At 36.3% G+C, this 18,884-nt stretch overlaps 1 protein-coding gene across 8 annotated transcripts in view; it reads right to left on the bottom strand.

Annotated features, from left to right (window-relative positions):
* Positions 1-18,884, bottom strand: part of vav2 (vav guanine nucleotide exchange factor 2) — a 154,073-nt gene that overhangs the window by 32,183 nt on the left and 103,006 nt on the right. For all 8 annotated transcript variants that reach the window (XM_088435350.1, XM_088435356.1, XM_088435353.1 and 5 more), the window contains exons 3-5: positions 14,337-14,395; positions 7,416-7,484; positions 1,243-1,348 (exon numbers count right to left, since the gene is read on the bottom strand). In XM_088435350.1, the coding sequence (XP_088291476.1) occupies positions 1,243-1,348; positions 7,416-7,484; positions 14,337-14,395 (234 nt within the window). The remainder of the gene's footprint in view (positions 1-1,242; positions 1,349-7,415; positions 7,485-14,336; positions 14,396-18,884) is intronic.

Here is an 18,884-nt window from a genome sequence, read left to right as displayed (position 1 = left end):
TATCAGTAGAGGGTACCTCCACTTAGATTTTATGTTTTGGGTGTCACTAAAAAAATGGGTTGCACTACTGGGAACTTGTAATGCTCTTACAGTTATTGAGCACGTTTTAATCTGACAGACTGTCTCATTTTCATTTCAATTAAATAGGATTTAATAGTAAACCTGTTGATGTCATAATTCCCGTTTATGTAGTCAAGAGATCACGAGCGAGTTTTTCTATATATATGAACGATGTACAGTATTGCAATTATGATTTGTTAAGTGTTTCCATTCCTGTCAGATTTGCACAAAATCCTGCAAAACTGGTGACACAAACAGGAATGTCTATAAAACTAAAAAATGTCACAAGATCGTGAGAAACGTTTTTCTCGCTCATTTACAGTCCCCCCAAGGTCACATGACTAATATTCCTTTTGTCTTCCTTTAGTCAAACTAAGAAATAAGTAACAACATTGAGCCTATTTATAAGTCTTTGTGTGTCTCATTCTTGCTTGCTCTCTTCCCATTTGCCTTGTCATTCAGAGCATGGAATTTGGCGATTGGGCAAAGCTAAGGAAAACGATAGTGCAAGTTTTTTTTAATTTTTTCTTCATTTGTCTGAGCTCTCCTAGTTTGATACGAGCGTTCGACTCGCTCATCGGCTGGCTTGGTCGGACCTTGTTTTGCGATGAGGCTGTCGCGCACACACTCTACGTTCTGTGCGCCAGCTAGTGGGTCACAAGCGAAAAACATTTTAATGGAAACACCTACAAGTTGATTTTTTTTTTTATTCAAATTGTAGAAAAAATCACTTTTAGCGAGCGAAAAAAACTACGGAAATGCAGCTACAGATATACACACACAAAAAATCTGTGAAACTTAAAAGCTAAGAAACCTCCTTTAACTTTTAGGGGGTTTCACTAAAAGTTTCGCTTCTTGCTCAAATTAGATGTCATGTGATTTTTTTATTTTTTGGGGGGAGCAGCCATTGTGAACACAGTCTATATCCTATAAACTGGTACCCACCAAGAGCAAAAAAAAAAAATCACCTTTTAGGTTCTCAGACAAAGTGTAAATGAAGAACCACCCCCACATGCACTCATGCGTTCTTTTAATCATTTTAACAATGCATGAATTTTAATATCATAATTCTGAGCTCTGAAGGTGTTAATTAGGTGCTGAACCAATTATCAATTGTCAGCCTTTGTCGCAGTTTTGCCAGTGGAATTTCGATTTAATAGGTGTCCAGCTCAAAGCCCTCACCATGGGTTGTCGTACTTCCACCTTAATAATGTCCTCGTAGATGTCATCGCCATCATCCTCACACGGAACACAGTCGTAGATGTCATCCTCACCCAGGTCATGCTCACTGAACAAGAAAAAGAATACACCTTAGAAGATTAACTTCAATAGAACCAAGTGTTTCTCTAAATCGCATGTATTTACAAGCCTGTTGTAAAAGGATATTCACATTGTACTACTGTGGCCCTGCTGTTGTACTATTTTGAAGCTCACCACAGGCATAGATAAACCTTGATATTGGAACTACCCTATTTTCCGGAATATAAGGTGCATCGGTATGTATGGTCTATATGTAAGCCGCAGCAGCAAAACATGAGCAAAAAATAAATAAAATAAAAGATGTTTGTCACGGATAAGCCACACTGGACTATAAGCCACAGGTACATCAGATTTTTACACAAAAAGATGAAAGATGAAAATGTATCATTTTTGTAATTGTTTATTTTTTTTGTAATTGTCTGCCAACAGCAACATCCTCTCTTTAATGGACTAAACTTCCCTGCATGTTTAGTCCCAACATATTTATAGAAAAAGGATGGATGAAGGGTTATCTGTTAGTTAAATAACAGTTAAAACTTTGACTTTGACTTTGAAGAAAAAGTCACGGCTTATAGTCGAAAAATGGTAAAAGGACTGTCATCAGAAGAAAGTGTGTCAAAAACATTCTTATCACACAAAATGATTTCAAACAGTCGTATTTAATTATTGGTATTCTACATGTACTGTATATCACCCTGAGACCAATCCTATATTCATTTGTGGACAATGTAGAGAACATTTGTTTTTGGTCTACATCCTTAGATTTAGAGTCCTTGTGTGCTCAGTAGAGGACAACTTGGTTTTTCCAGCGATGTCTCGTGTTCGGCTATTAACTTTGCTGTCTTGCTGAGACAAAAGGACACAACAGTGGACACAAATGAATAGGCTGGGTCTCAGGAGACTATTAAAGAAATGCTAGGACGAACATATGCTCTCTTGCTCTTTTGGGCAATAAAAATCCCGCCTTCGCTGTCTGTGTGAAAAGGGTGAAAAAAGACAGACAGATAAAACTCCCTTTCAATCAAATATTCAGCTTTGTCTTCACGCTCATGCAGGGCCTGTTTGAAGTTTTAATTGAGGTTGCTTAGTTCACTAAAAATAATGTGCTTCCTCTTGCTTCATTAAGGGAAGAAGCTGCTGTTGAATACTGAGAAGGCAGCGCAAATGAAAGACAATTCGCCAACTCTGTCCCCATCGTGTATTCTCTGTGAACTCTAGAATTGTACCACAATCCACAAGAGACACTCACGCATGGTTGGGCATTGCGAGAAAATTGAATAAGAAAATGATCACTGTACATCCCACAGAAAAGTGTGATTAAAAGGAAGGTCCAGTTCAAGTAAACATTAAAAGAAGAGGTGCATCTCCGTGGGGAGTAGGGGGATTTTCAAGTGAATTTGTGGGAAATATTTCTGAACTATAATTAAAAATACAAATATACATTTGCCTTTCTTATCCCAAAATAAAACCTATTGATCTTTCCCCACGAGTAATAATAAAAACGTATTTATTTGGTGTATACATTATGTGCAAACAAAAGTGTTTGAAAGAAACTTTAACAACGAGTTAATGTTTGAAAGTAATTACTTATTACGCATAGCATCAGAGTTTTACTTCATTTGTCTTTGTGAGGTAATAAAATTAAAGTCAGGGCGGGGAGGCAAAGACAGATCTTATAACTGGGGGGAATTGAAGGCAATTATAAAAGACGGAGAAATGAGTTCAATTGGATCCTGTGATTGCACTGTGTAATCATGTAATCCCACACTAGTATTTCTGTCTCGTGTGCGATCGTATTTTATTTGCGTGTTGTGTGTTTGGAGTAACCATTTTGATTGGTGTTACTTGCAAAGCCAGGTCACTTTTGAAAAGATATTTTCGCACATGGTTGAACAAAAGGATATCGATTAAGTGGAAAACATTTTCACTGCACTTGTGCCACATGTCAACACTGTATGTGCATAAATGTATTTGCTGCATGAAATATTACGGAAAAACGTAGCGAGAGCTACAGTCAGAGCGTGAGCGTATGTACGCATCACAGTGCGACGGTTCGGAACAGGAAAGGAATGAAAACCTTGCACTCATGAATTAGGTTACATTTTCTGTCTGATTACCACAGTGGCAAGCCACAGGGTGTCCTGACTGTTTGCACGCAATCAGCCAAGTAGCTCAGTGGCCTCAATGACAGGGTTAGATTTTAGCGAGGTGGGGATGGGAGAATGAGTCATTCTATCACAGTTATTGAGCAAGTTGAGCAAAGGTTTGGACGTGTTGGTTTTCAATAAAAGGGATATTATGTTTGGTTCCTTTGCACTTTAGCTCTGGTTTCCACAGTGATACAGTGTGAGGCGTGCATCATTTCAAGATTGAAGTGCTGTTTCTCAGCAGTATTGGAGAAAAAAAACAAATATACAATAGGAGTGTAACACTGCTGAGATTACAATCATAATTGGAGTTAAAATACACACAGTATTCTACAGTGACACAGTTTTCTACACACACTGTCTTCGGTCGCTTTTCTATGAGTACCATGACCTGTAAATAATTTTTGTATATGTGCACCCTTGTGGATTTAAAAATAAAATATGAATTTTACAAAAATGAAAATTTGATAATAAAATTCACTGGTGGGATTATGAGCTATTTCTGAATTTTTATGTATTGTGATATCAGCCTTAGCAGAATGGTGTTAAATTAAAGTGAAGCTCAATTGAGCATACATGTACCCCTGGGGGTCTGTGAAAGCACTCCAGGCGGTACGTGAGATTTTTAAAAGGGTTTCTTCAGGCATAAGCAATTTTAATGTAATGCTTTTAAATGTGGCATGAACAGTAGTTTTCTTTTCAAATTAAGAGCAAATTAATTGGAAAATGGATCAACATGCTACTAAATTGTGTTATAGTCTCCTTTGTAATTTTATATAAGTTTTAGAAGGTTATGCATTGTCATTAGTTATGCAATTTTCCTAAAATCACGCTAGAAACAAAACAGACAATCTTATACGATTTGTCTTCTGGAGTTGTTGAATTTAAAAAAAAGGCATACTGATACCACATATCATTGAAAAAAAAAATAAGAATCAGTGCCTTCAAACAAATAATACCTGTGATATGCGCCATCTATTTTCGAGCAATTGACTTTTCATGTCAATCTGCCGAAGGGATTAATGGAGCAAAAATAAACTGCAAAGGGGTTGACACAAAAAGCTTGTGACACTGCTTCAGAACAGAAATCCGTGTGCCTTTTTACAGAAGAAAAACTCCCTTGGCAGCTGTGCCCAATCCAAGCCCCATTTCATGCTTTGTCAATTTCAGGATGGAGTTATTCCAAAGTGACTGTAAATTAAGCAACGTGAAGACTTAGCATCACAAAGTAAAGAAAATTGGCATACTAGGTGAGGTTATTCTGACAAGCAATCTTCAATTAACACAATTGCTTTCTGACATTATAACTGCATCAAGGTCAATTTGCCTTATATAAACCTTAAAAAGAATTTATGATGAAGTTTAATGAAACCATTCGTTGATAGGTAAGGTAGATACTAAAATTTCAAGCAGCCTTTAGATAACACGAGGTTACAAAAGTAATGAATAATTAATCATTTAAATGTTGTTGAAAAGCCACATGTTTAAATTTGGCTAACCTAGTGTAAATACAATACATTTTGTCACATCAATAATCATTTCTCATTTTAACGTTGAGCTTAATGATGCCACTGAGTTTCTATGACAATACTCTGTGCAAGCTGTTGTTTTTAATGATGCCATATGTCGAGCGTTTTCATGTTTTCCTCCTTTAAAAGACTCTTGAGGAATATTATGTCAGTAAAATAGATGATTATTACCCCGGAAAAAGCATCATTATCCTCGAGCTCATTTTTACAGTTTAGTCATGCACTTATATTAACCATGTGTCAATATTTCCGACTTAATAATACGCCGGCGTTCTAACAAAGAATGGCCAATGTGCCAAATGCGTCTAACTGTGCTCTGTGTAGGACCTGCTGATGAATCAATTACGGGGGTGTTCAGTGATTAAAGAAAATGCATACATGCGCTTTCGAAAAGGTCAAGCGCAGCCATGTAGCAGAGCCGCATAATTATGTCCGTTAAGTTATCCACACCTCAGAGAGAGAGAGGGGGAGAGAGAGAGAAAGAGAGAGAGAGAGAGAGAGAGAGAGAGAATCCAACTTCCTGTAGGCAACGCCCCTTTTGAGCAGAGTTTACAAATATTAATGAGGGGTGGAGCAAGAGTCCTGTTGGGTTTGAGTCATCGATACTGATACCAAGTGCCAATACCGGTGGTACATTTGATACATTGTTTCCTTAAAAAACAATGAAAAGATCACTTTTGAAGAAATGTTTTGAATTGCATTATAACATTTTGCTTTACACCAAACCTATGGCAATTTTCTACTGTCTTTTTCTAATTTTATACATATACTTAGAGAAAAACTGCATTGTAACGGGCATCTCTGTAAGATGTGATTTTCTTTAGTTTTTAATAGTAAATTGGCCACAGGTGGGCCGATTCCCGTATCAAACACCATTGCAATAACCAATATTTTGAAACAGTTGGTTATCAGCCCATCTTGAAGTAAACAAATTCTTGCAAAAACAATCTGTAAAATGTAATAATTCTTGGAAAATGAGAAAGAATCCATTTACATTCCAGATGTTTGCAGTATCTTTGATACTGTTTATACAAAGTGACAAAACATCCATTTTATATATTGGTAATTCTTCACGTGCATGACTTAAGCTATTACTGCTATTCCTCTTGCCACTCTCTATGCAGATTTGAGTCACGTTAACTGCACTCTAATCCCGCATTAGCCTGTTTGGCTGCCTTTACTCTTCTCAGGAGATAGCACACACTTCTGCTCCTTTAGAATGTCACAATCACAAATTCAGCGGATACATATCTACCCTCGCACGCTTCCAATTCCTACTCCCGCTCTCTTCCCTGCATCGCCATGTGATGAATGGCACCTATCTCGCAGCGGGAAACTAATTATTCTCCATTAATCTGACTTGTCAGCACGGGAAACACTGCCAAATCGGAGCGGGCCATACGACTCACTTTGGCACTGAGGAAAACCCACACATTCACATCAGAAAAAGCAGTCAGGACAGACGTTGCAAAATATTGCCGGTGTTACTATGGCAATGGGCAAAGTCACAGAGAGCACTTGGAGAGAGGTTGACATGTTCATAAAATGTATAATCTATGATTAGTATTATAATAATAATGTTTTTTATAGCATATTATAATTAGGACATAATCGATAACAGATTTTTTTTAGGCTAATGCCAATGCTTGGCAGGAAAAGATATGATTACAGATCGATTATTCATGAATAATGAATATATATCTTTTGTTTCCTCTCAATGGATCTCAATAAGGGTTAATTAAATGCAGACTTAATGTCCCTTTTGGGATTTCTACCAAAATAAACTCCTTAAAGGGATAGTGTGTAAGATTTGGACAGTTTTTCATTACAGAAAGCAGTAGGTGCTGCATTTACAATTGTCCGTAGCTATAACAAACATCGCCACCTCCAGAGAAGTGCCACCCCCCATGTAATATAATATAATGATAACTAGATCTAATATTACATTTAAAACATAGCATTGGTCACTAAGTACACATTCATTTGCAAGTTTTTGAAATCCACAATCAATTAATGTATTCCTTTTTAATGAAAAATGCTCTAAATCTCACATACTGTCCCTTTAACATCTAAACTTCCATTTCCCAGCAACCGAAAGGTTTGCATTGTAATCAAAGTGGGGTTGCTAGACAATGTGCAACATTAAAAGATGACTTATGCACATTTGTCTTAAAACTAGGGATTTAAACTGTTTTTTCCTCAGCTTCAATATGAGCGCTCAGCATACATATGAAAAAATTGGGCAAAATTGCTTGTTATTCCATTAAAAGTAATAGTTTGAAGCTTGGTTTTGTATTTGTATTTTACTGTTTATTGTGTTATGCTATCAATGATTGCTGGTTACTTCAATTTTTAATGTGACATATATACAACGTAATCGTCTGTGTGCGTGTTAACGTGTGATCGAATGCTAACTTACTCTGCCAGCTCCTCAAGGCTCCGGTACACATCGTCTTCATTCAAGGCAGTGTCTTCAGTTGGAAAAGGTCTGAAAAACAAGGTCAGAAGGTAAAATACACTTTATCAAACACTCCAAAAAAAAAAGTGGGGGTAAAAGGCAAAACAACACTTTTGAAACAGTGTTTTCTCTCTGTCATTTTGCCACTCCCCCGTGCATCACACATTCAGGGAAGAAGCTATCAGTCATGAATAAATACTGTCAAAACATGTCAGCTGCTCGAGACAGATACAAAAAGGCATCTTGCCATGGCCAACTTGGAAGTGGATTTGAGCAAGGGAAACATACGTTTTCTAGATCGATGATAAGCCTTGCATATTATGGACATTTCAAGGATGCTCAGAGACAGTGAAGAACGGAAGAGAAAACAGGAGATTCCCACCTCCAGATAATCTGTCAACTATTATGGCTGCAAGTCACAACGCCAACAATAAAAGCAGACTGTAAAAGTAGTCCCGTAAATCAAACATTTCACCTTGTTGTTGACACAGCGACTATAAAACCAGTCGGAAGTGACAGCACATAAAAACTAACGACGTAGTGATTACCTCATTAAACATGGAAAATTTATCTCAAATCTTTAGGATGTCTACTCTCAGCAAACGTTCTCAAGTGCATGATTACATCCTGGTTGCATTTGACTTGTTCCTGGAGGAGCTGATTGCTACAAATTAGAAGCCATTACTTCAATGTCATGAGCAATTCAAGGCTATTAAAATCATTAAGTTGATAATGTCAACCACTGTAGTGAAACTGAAGCAACACTGTTGATATTCAGTGGTAAAATATATGTTCACTTATTAAGGATTTTACAAAGGTCTAAATTAATAATGTTGGTACGGTAAATGTGTAAAGCATTAACTATTATAATTATACCCATATAATCTATGTAGGATCTGTTTTCTTATTTATCATGCTGGGATATCAAGAATGATAGAATTCTAATAAATTCACCTTGAAGCTCATTTGGCTTTATGTAAACAAATTTTAAATGTGAATGTAAAGCATTTGCATTGTTTGTTAACTGATGCATTAAGTGAGTTCCTTGTGGGAAACCCTATGTATAATTAGATCATGAGGGACCCTGTTGTTTTAAATGAAATGGGTAATATTCAACACAGCCAAAATGTTTTTCTTTCCTTTTCTTTTTGTAGGTTTAAACAACAGGGGATCACTGCCAGTTTTATTGTGTAAATGTGCCTCTATTTTTACAAGGTAATTAAACTGAGTTCATTATTGGATCATTTTTGTGTTGTGTTTGATCTTCCGAATGAGCACTTCGCATAGATAGGTCGATATAGGTTCTTTTTTTTGTTTGATGTCATCTCAAAATTAATTTGGATATATAACAAATTAATTCTGGCATGCTTTTATGGTGTTGACTTTGCATAAACACAAAGCAAAAGTTTTAAGTAGAGTTAAAAAAAAGTTATTCGTAGAAATGTTTGGGGCTTTTTCTTGCCCATGACTTGATTGATTAATCAATTATTAAAAAACTGCATCTTGAAACTTACGACATATACAGTAAAGCATAACAAAATGCACTATATTAACAAGATTTATTGGACGCATATGACACACACAAAAAAAACCTTGCACAGATTTTACTCTTTTTTTTTATTTCGTAAAGCGTGAAACGGAAGCATTTGATTGCAGATACTTTTTTTAAGTTGACTATATATCTACTTAAAAAACTCTATTTGGATCCATATGATTTTACTGTGCAGCTACCTGATGATCACAGTTATAGATTATCACAGTTGATATTCGTTTTTTTTTTTTTTTTTACGAATATCATATCGGCTGTTTTAAAAATTCTGACGTAATAAAAAAAATCAATATTAATTTTGATCTAAACTACTGTGGAAAAACTATAAGGTACTGTATTTACTTTACTCATTTGACTTCTGAAGATGTAAAAAAAAATGGATTCTAGAAGTTTTTGAAAAAATGTAAATCTGAAAAGTTGTTGTACAATTATATGTTGAGAGTTTGATGCGTTAAGAGTTTGAATTTATATTCCATAAAATATTGAATATTGGCCATCTTAAATAAATCCAACACCATTTTGTTTCAGCGTAGTAGAGCTCAAGACTGCTTTTGTTAAATACAGTAGGAACAAGCTTGGTGAAATAAATAAGTACAGTTAGTCAATTGTGCACATAATGTACAAGTGCTGCAGCTAATGATGACTGCATTGTAATAATCAATGTATGTCTTGGGTAATAAGGTTAAAAAATGTAATCCTTATTCAATTACGAGACAATTTCTCAGATTGACAAAGTATATTGTCATTAAAATGTTAGAAAATAGGTAAAAATGTCAGAAAATAGGTTCAAATAATGATTTCACACATTGACAGTCCACTTTTGGAATGATTGAATATATCAGAATATTTACTCGAGTGTCTAAAATTCTGAGGATTGGGACAATTGTAAATTTCTAAACGATTCATCGATGATCAAAAATAATCATTGACTAATTTGAAGAAATCATTGTTCATGAATTGTTGCACATTTGTATTGTACACATTTAGGCATAATTATGACTAAAAGAATCCACCACATGGGGAGACTGACAGCTATCATGTTAATGAGAGCTCAGCCAGATAGCAAAAGGTCAACCATCTCTGTCACTCTCACCCATACAGTACATGAATGCATGACAAAGCACGCCAAAACGCTAAATCGCTTAGTTCAGTTAACTTGATGTGAAATGTGGTTTAACTTTACAAAAATCTTAGTTGTAGCGAAACAATCCAAAAAGTTCATGTGATTTGTGCAAGTCTCATCATTACTGTTATGAACACAAGGCGGCACAGGGCGCTTCCTCCTGAGCGCAATAACACACCCACATTGACGACCCCCTCCAATGAAATGCACACTATATTATAAGTTATTAATGGAGTCCCGTAGGGCAAAATTTAATTACATAGTAGTTTGTGGGGCCGTGCCCTTGTATCTATCACCTCAGTGTTGTTTTGCGGAGCCAAGCACTCTCTAATGCTGCCGTTTTCATTTCTCCTAAATGGTGCAACAAGGTGCAATTGAACTATGTTTATAATTTCATCAGATCTCCTCTAACAGCCTGTCTCCTGGATATTCACCGCCATTATTGGCTATGGGGCTCGTTGCTTCTTATTTTTTTTTTTTTCTCCAAGTCATCACACTGTGTGCTATTTTACGTGCTCCAAAAGAAAAGTAAACTTAGATTTAGCTTTTTCAGGAAATAATAAAAGAACTTTTCTCCAAAAAACACTTTTCTTTATACAGTACCTCTTTATGACTTGACTGAGGACGTCCTACAGTATGTAGCGAGCACATCTAAGTGTGAATGGATATTCGGCTATAACGGATTTGGTGATTTTCTGGTAAGCAGCCTCGTGTTTACACCTCCTCATACTCAAAGTAAACTCAGAGCGAGCTTTGTGAGGAAGAGTAGACTAGATAAAAGGATAAAAGGAAAAATGTTTTGGTTCGAAAATAACTAAAAAAAAAAAAAAAAGACAGACTTTACTGGACAGTAACATAAGCAAATGAATTCTAATCCAATAAAATCCTCACCGCGTTTTAGCACTCTCAATATTTCAAGCAATGGCTGCTAAGGAACATTTCGGTCGTTTTGCCTGTTTAGACTATCGTCACTGTGCCCAGTAAAGGGTTGAATACAAACAGTACACAGCAACAAACTATTTTCTTCTTTGTCCAATTATTTATATTGCCATGAATCTTGAGTACAGTACTTTTGAGTCAATCTGGTCCAACACAAAAGGAGCAGCAACTGTGATGCTATCAGCATCAAAGTGTGCACAGCAATTAAAATCTATGAAACTACCTTTTAAAAAGTAATCAAACTGTGCTCGCTAGCTGATGAAGCAATTGAGTGCTGCTAGCTAGTGGCAAATTTATCCAAGGCCTCACTGTTTGATTTAGCCAATGCAAAATGCTGGTAATATTAAGGTTAAGGTTAAGGTAATATCCGAATAAAGTTTTGCTGTTCATGTCAGGACTCTCGGAAAACAGAGCTCAAGACAGGCCGGGATTTATTTATTTATTTTTTTTAAGTGAAGCAAGCTGTCCTGTTCTTATTTGGTAAAAGAAGATTTATTTTGGAGTTGCCGAGGATTCACATTTGTAATTGATTGACATCATTTTTGACGTGTACACTAATAAGCAAGTTTCAGAACAACAAAACATGTCTTGAGTGTTGTTTTGAACCAAGGTACACAAATTACTTATGAACTTATTTTAGTACAAAAGTTCACAATAGTTTAAATGTGGAGTTTGTAATCTTCTGCATGCTGCATGCAGAAACACATTTTAATATAATCTCATTTGCAACATGCATAAAAATGCCTCAACTAAAGTTTAAAAAGGAAACATTCAAAGTAAAGGTGGGCATTTTTTTGCACTGCATAGACAAGAGAAAGTAGTGATTCATGACTGATTTACACGAAGCTTTGCCCTTTTTGACAATAAATGCTTGTTGCTTTATATTATAAGATACATGTATTGATCAGGTCATATAGGGCCTGTTTAAAGAGATTTGTTCAGTGAAAAAAAAGTAATCCAACCACTCAAAAGCTTTGCTTTTTCCTGCCAAGCCCTTTTTTGATTAATACCATAAATTTAACAAAGCCCTAACCGTGTTGAATTTTCCTCACTATCCATAAAGTAAATTCCGGCATAAAGGGAATTGTTGGCACATGTGTGCAGGACACAAGCGCAGTGAGGCGTACCCATTGATCAGCTACTGTCAGAGTGCAGAACAGCGGTGTAGTTATTAGATGGGAATACGGCTCAAATAGGTGACCATGGAAGGGGCTTCATGTCCCTGGATGCAACTTTGCTTCTACTACGCTCGATAAATCACTAAAGCTCAAGCCAGCTTGCACACGTTGCTACTTATTCCCTGTCCTTTCCGGGCTTTTAAATACGAGCTGATAGCTTCCTTCAAAGTCACCTTTCTAAGTGAAGTACTTTTTATGTAATGGTTTGTAACAAAAATTCCTGTAGAAATAGCTGATGTTAGATATTGAATGCAAAATCCTGGAAAATATCTGTATAAAGTGGCAAATAAACATAGAACCAACTATACAATCTACTGTACAGATTAAATAGTAGCCACTATTTATTGTACTTTTATATATATATATATATATATATATATATATATATATATATATATATATATATATATATATATATATATATATATATAAGTGAAGAGCAAATAATTGTGGAGGTTAAAGCAATTTTTGTCAAGTCCACTCATTTTTGCAGGGCTTAGTAAGACGGTAATACATTTGGTTTAAAGCGTTGAAATCATTTCCCTCCCCCATCGGATGTATTTTGAATTTTTCATGGGCCTATTCCCACATTCAGGAACAGAGGGGACAGCACAAAGCAGATGGCAGCAATCTAACAGGAAGTCTTCATTTCCAAGTAGAGCTGGCATCACCAATGCCACTGACAGATACATGAACTACCAAGGCTACAATGCACTGAGCCCACATCAAAGGTACGGTCAATGGGCCTCGACAGGATGTCGATGGACATGTCTGGAGCATTGATATAGGGAGACTTAACGTTGCCACGAGCTCTCTGGTCACTTTAGAGATCAATGTTGTGCCTGATGTGCTTTCTGTAAGCATTATTTGAGACAACAGGGCAATTATCTGGCACCAAACCTCCCAAGTTGAGAAGCTAAAACTGTAATACATACATATATACATGTATTACAGTTTTAGCTTCTGAACAAAGCAAATTATTTTTTACAAGCAAAAATGAGGTAAGCAATGCAAGAAAGCCATACAAAGTGATCACTATTTTTTTCTGCATTGACATCTGCCTCAAAAAAATTCCATCTCAATCATGCCCTACTGCACTGTACATGTTAAATCACTATTTGCTCAGCAATCAAAGAAAAAATGGGTGCAGTGTGCATTTTTCTTTCACATAAAGTCCAATAAAATTTAAAGCAAAATTTTCAAAATAAAAGTTTCATGCTATTTTTTTTTTTTTTTTTAACATTATTTTGTCTTCATAATGCCTTTGTGAGGACCGGTCAGAGACTGTATGGGCCCGTGGGCTACATCCTGCCCAGGTCTGGGTTTAAGGGAACTTGTGTTTTGGTTTAAAAGTTAATTACTAAGGTACCTTACATTCCACTCTGACTCATAACCCTTGTGATAATAACACCTGATGAGCATCTAGAGAATTTTCAGTTAAAAATGTACAAATTAATTGATATGTGAATTGGTGGAATTTAACGTAGCTCAGGATTAGAGTTTTAAGGCAAATAAGTTTCCACTGTGGGCAGACACCATTAATTTTATCACCTCACAGCAAACAGGCAGTGTGAACGGCCAGAAGCCAGCAGTTTGACTTGTGTTTATTAATAGCAGAAGACCTGAGCTTCCTTTCTATGTCACTGTCTTCTGCCTTCATTTCCTGGCGTGACTCCTAATGGGCGCTCGCCATCAACTCATTACTCAGACAGATAAAATGTCTTTTTATGTGGCGCCGTAGCTCCCGAGCTCCAAGCCGTTTGAGAAAATGAAGAGGAATCAGAAGCCCATTTTAGGGCTGATAAAAGCAGTGTGAATTACTTTCTCTGTTTCTTTATTGTATGAGAATAATGGCACACATTGAAGTCATCTGACTGAAAAGGTGTCAGACATCACGGTTAGTGATTTCGCATTTTGCAAGCAACACAACAACACAGGTGACAATTAAGAAATAATAATTTGCAGCAAACACGATGAGAGTTTACAATTGGCACTGTGTGTAACTGCACCTTTAAAAAAAAAGGTGCAAACCACGCGATAACTCCCGCTTTCAAAACTCTAAGAATAAAACATGAGGTAGAAATGAGATTTACCTGATTCCCTTGACTTGTGCAATACTATGGTGGGAGATCCTTGACAGAGTAGAGATGACCTGAAAGAGAAATGATAAATCTCTTAAACAACACTTACAAGTTAACATCATACCAGTTCATTCATAGCACTGTCAATATAAATCTTGATAATGTTCGATACGGAAGCTCAGAAACACGAAACAAATTTAATCAGGATCAAAACAAAACTAATTCAATTCATCATGTTGAATCTGGAAAAGCCGCGGGCAAAGGTTGACTTGTGCCAACGTGGATAAGATTAATCCACAAAAACAAGAGATTTTGAATTGAATAATAATCTCTCAAACACAAACAAAAACGTGCATATTCCAAAGTAGAAAGAAATGAGCATAAAACCTCACCAAAAAGTATTAGTCAGCATTACAATTAAATAGTTTTAAAAGCCAACTCTTGGTCATAATCTTATCGATGTGACACATTAGTCATCTTCAATTCTACAGTAACAAAAAGTCTTACTTTTCATAATCATTTCAATAAATTGGTACTTTTCTGAGAGAATGCAAATTTCCAGAGATGCTGATAGTTAATAGGTAATAGCAACAGAGCAGAACATAGATACCTTTCTGAGACCCTACCTATTGATTTATGTCCACTGCTGTGTCCAAAACAGCAGTTAATTGCATCACACCGAGACAAATGATATCCAATTAGCAAGCCCATAGATAGACAGATAGACCACACTCTTACGTCACTACATGCGTCACTGCATGCATCACTAAAATGCTGGTCTGCTATTGGTCGGCGTCACAGTGTCGCTAAAATGCCGATATGCTTAAGACTTGATCTCGTGTGAGTGCTTACAATATTGTATTTATTGTCAATTTTAGTGCTTGATTCAAACTTTAATTGGTTAACCATGGGTCCCAATATTAAGAGTGATGTTAAAAGGAGAAGTAAGAAAATGAATACTGTATATATAGATTCAGATTCCTCTGTGATTTAAATTAACAAGCAAATATTCAGCAATTTGATTATCTGCTTGGTAAGTGCTATGAAGTGACGTAATGTGATCTTAGTCGCAAAATCTTTGTTTTCCAGCCTTTGGTCTCGCCATTGATGATCTTGCAGGGGAAAAAAAAAAACAAACAAAAAAAACCTAATATCTCCATTCCAGCAGGCGTTTGAATTGAGAATACTAATAACTTCCTTTTCCGGAACGAGACAGACATTTTGTTCTGTGAGTGAATGAATCAAGTGAGGAATTGCGTTTCGATTAGTTGCACATGTGAAAGAGGACAGAAAAGTAGTTTGGCCTTTAGCATAGATATTAATTCTTGTCTGCTTTTAAAAAGCTGAAAATACTGAGTATTTTTTAAAAACTGTCAGTGTTACAGTTAAGTTGAGCAGTGAGTGAGATGCCTTTCTGTCAGCACAGCAATTCTCAACCACTGCAAACTATAAATCACGATTAATTCATTATAGGGGTTGATGATCACATTCCGTTGTACATCATCCACAGGGCTTGATTTGTAGATTCGATAAATTGGAGACTTTTATACTTTTTGTTGATTGTCATGTTTATTAAGGTGGTAACTCACTTTATTCAAGGTTTTATGATATTTCTCTGTCGGGAATAAATATAATACTGATGATGAACTACTGTACCATATGCATATGTTTCAAAAGTTTGCTTTGTTCAGAGTAGAAATCTCACTTTATGCAAAGAGACTGCAAGTTTACCTAAAATTGCACCTGTATTTGGCCCTTCTATCTATCTATCTATCTATCTATCTATCTATCTATCTATCTATCTATCTATCTATCTATCTATCTATCTATCTATCTATCTATCTATCTATCTATCTATCTATCTATCTATTCAACACTAAATACATTTATACGTCTTGATGTAGTCCATACTTTTAACCTGAGATATCTATTTATTTATTTATTTATTTAACCATTTATATTTAAAATACCAGGTAAACAAATATTTGAAAAGACCTTAAATCCCAAAGATGCAGTCAATTTTGTTTCTTTTTACATATTCTAAACATTCAATCACAGGTACGTAAATACAGTATTTAATGATAATAATAATAAGGATATGAAAATACCTGGCGCCAAATTAGTTCATTTGTGGATTCTTGTTTAGTTGTTGCCAAATTGCTCAAAGTAATTTAGTCCTACAATGTTTATTTTCAATCAATATGATTAAATGCCACCTTTAAATTTCATGCAAGAGTTTACTTTATGGCTCAGAACTACAGATGGCGTGCTTGCACGGCATAGAGATGCCAAGTTTAGGACAACGAGGGAATCGCCACACACCAACCCACACACACAGAACGTACACACACACAAACCCTCCAGATCAGAAACCTTGCTTCTGACGCCTCATTAACCACTCGTGGGTGTGTTTCAGCTTACAATACCGTGTCAAAGCCAGATGACTCCTCAAACAAGAGGAGAAAATTGTTGTCTCAACCACTTTTGCTCGGCAGGTGCATCATCCGCAGCCTCTTCATCTCAAAGCTGGGGGCATTTTGATCATTCAATGTGAAAGGACAAAGGCCACCACTTAGGAGCTAATTGTCTTGAGTGCCCTCATACACGCTGATTGTATGTTTAACAAGCTGCTTTCGAGGTCGACTGCATCGAGTATGTATTCATCACCTTTACACACAAACACCGAGATGCGAAACCTAAACAAAGCTTTGACTCAGCGTCCAATTAAGTGATTATTTCGGCATGGCTAAACCCATCTTTGTCACGTTCGTTCTTAACGGTTCCAATATGGGGCTTGTCCACCGCTAAGTACAATAGCATCATGCAGGCAATATGACTTTTGTTTTTCGGTCAACAAAGGAATAAAAAAAAGTTCTTGTTTTACTCATGCATTTTGGAAAGTTGGCATTACGTAACTATTACGAGTGCAATATTTGTTTATATCAATAATATACTTACAATACAATATACAATTACAAATACAATAAACCCCAAAAGGACTCATAAGGCATACCACGAACTGCAAGAATTTAAATTAGACAGACAGGCAGATGATCAGCTCAAGCGGACCACAGCTGGGCCGTGAAACTGCTGGCATAGATCCAGGGAGGTCAGAGGAGGGCCAAAGCCTGCTTGGCCTGCGGTGACAAGACTTGAGCGTGCCAGCATTGAGCGTGTTAGGGTGACTTACACATATCACAGGGAAAAGTCTATTCAAATTAAATCTAGAGCATCCTTGACAATAGGCAAGTAACAGTGTCAATTTTTAATTCGTGTTTGATGTGAAAGGCCTGTCATGAACATAACGTTGGTTTCTTCTGAAGCCTGGTGACATCACAACAAATGCTAATTTGCCATCTGTTTGCTGGGGAATGTGAAGTATATGTTCCCACAATATGACGAGTGATTAAATGATGATTATTTTATTTGTCACAAAAAAAAGAGATCATATTGAATATGAAGCAGATGTGTGAGCATTTTATAGACAATTAGATCTTGGGCTGAAACAAGTCCTTGAGTAATAGTAATACCTTGGTTAAAAATATTGAAACATTTTTTTCATATCTCTTAGGGCTGCCAAGAATAGTCGACAATGTTGATTATGTAAATGTGTTGATGCCGTTTTTCCACAGTGAACTAGTCGCTCCAATTTATGTTTAATTTTTACTGGAAAATGTGCCGGTTGTAACATGTGATCGAAGATAAAAACTCTCGGCTAAATTCTGCTGAGATGAAAGTCTTGACATGTAAAAATACTTAACTTGTGTGCCAATGACGGAAATTCTCGTGAACTACATTTTTTAATGAATGAATATTTGCTACCTCTGGACAGTGGTCCACCAAATATTGAGCCTCGATTGGCTCAATCTGTTGTGATTAACTGTGATAGTTTGATTGCAGAATTGCTCATGCTGGTTAGAATGACGTGGCGTTCCTAAAGGAACAAAAGAGCAATGGAGAGCCGTGCAGTTGGGGGAAGTGGGGGCGGACAAAAGAGAACAAGAGAAAACAAGATAGATTTGCATAGTGTAAGGGATCAATCAGCTTTAAATTTGCTCACCCTGGCAAAGTATGTCTTGTGATAGGCCAAATAATGGCGACAGTATATCAGTCTTTTCAGTTCTATTTCATAGTTGTTCCATAAATTGAAACGTTTCGGCTTATAGTCCAAAAAATAGGGTATTTGCTTATTTTTAAAGGTAAAGAAGTTCATATGGTACCACCCATATTAGAAAGACATGTTACTTAATATCCTATCGGCCTTGAAAGATGAGTCAAAATTATTAAAATCAGCTGTCACTCTAGGGGCTGCCTTTTCTGAGAACGCTTGGCACTGCAAGAGTTAAATTCAAATACCATGAAATCAGAAAGCTGTAAAAACAATGGTCTCTGTTACATTCAACAAAGCATGCCCTCATAAACTCAAAAAACATTTTGGTGTCAAATTTCTTTTTTGTGATTTTTCAGGCCGCCACAGTTTCAGTGATCCTTCCTACTTCCAATATATGCTCCACACCCTTTTCCTGATCCTGTGGTTCAGTTAAAGCCTGGGAGTCTTTA

The sequence above is a fragment of the Hippichthys cyanospilos genome, chromosome 15 (genome assembly GCF_059441005.1).
Source record: "Hippichthys cyanospilos isolate Australia breed blue-spotted pipefish chromosome 15, RoL_Hcya_1.0, whole genome shotgun sequence".
In the NCBI taxonomy this organism is placed as follows: Eukaryota; Metazoa; Chordata; class Actinopteri; order Syngnathiformes; family Syngnathidae; genus Hippichthys; species Hippichthys cyanospilos.
Note: the sequence above shows the minus strand (reverse complement) of the source record. Positions and strands in the feature narration are given on the sequence as shown.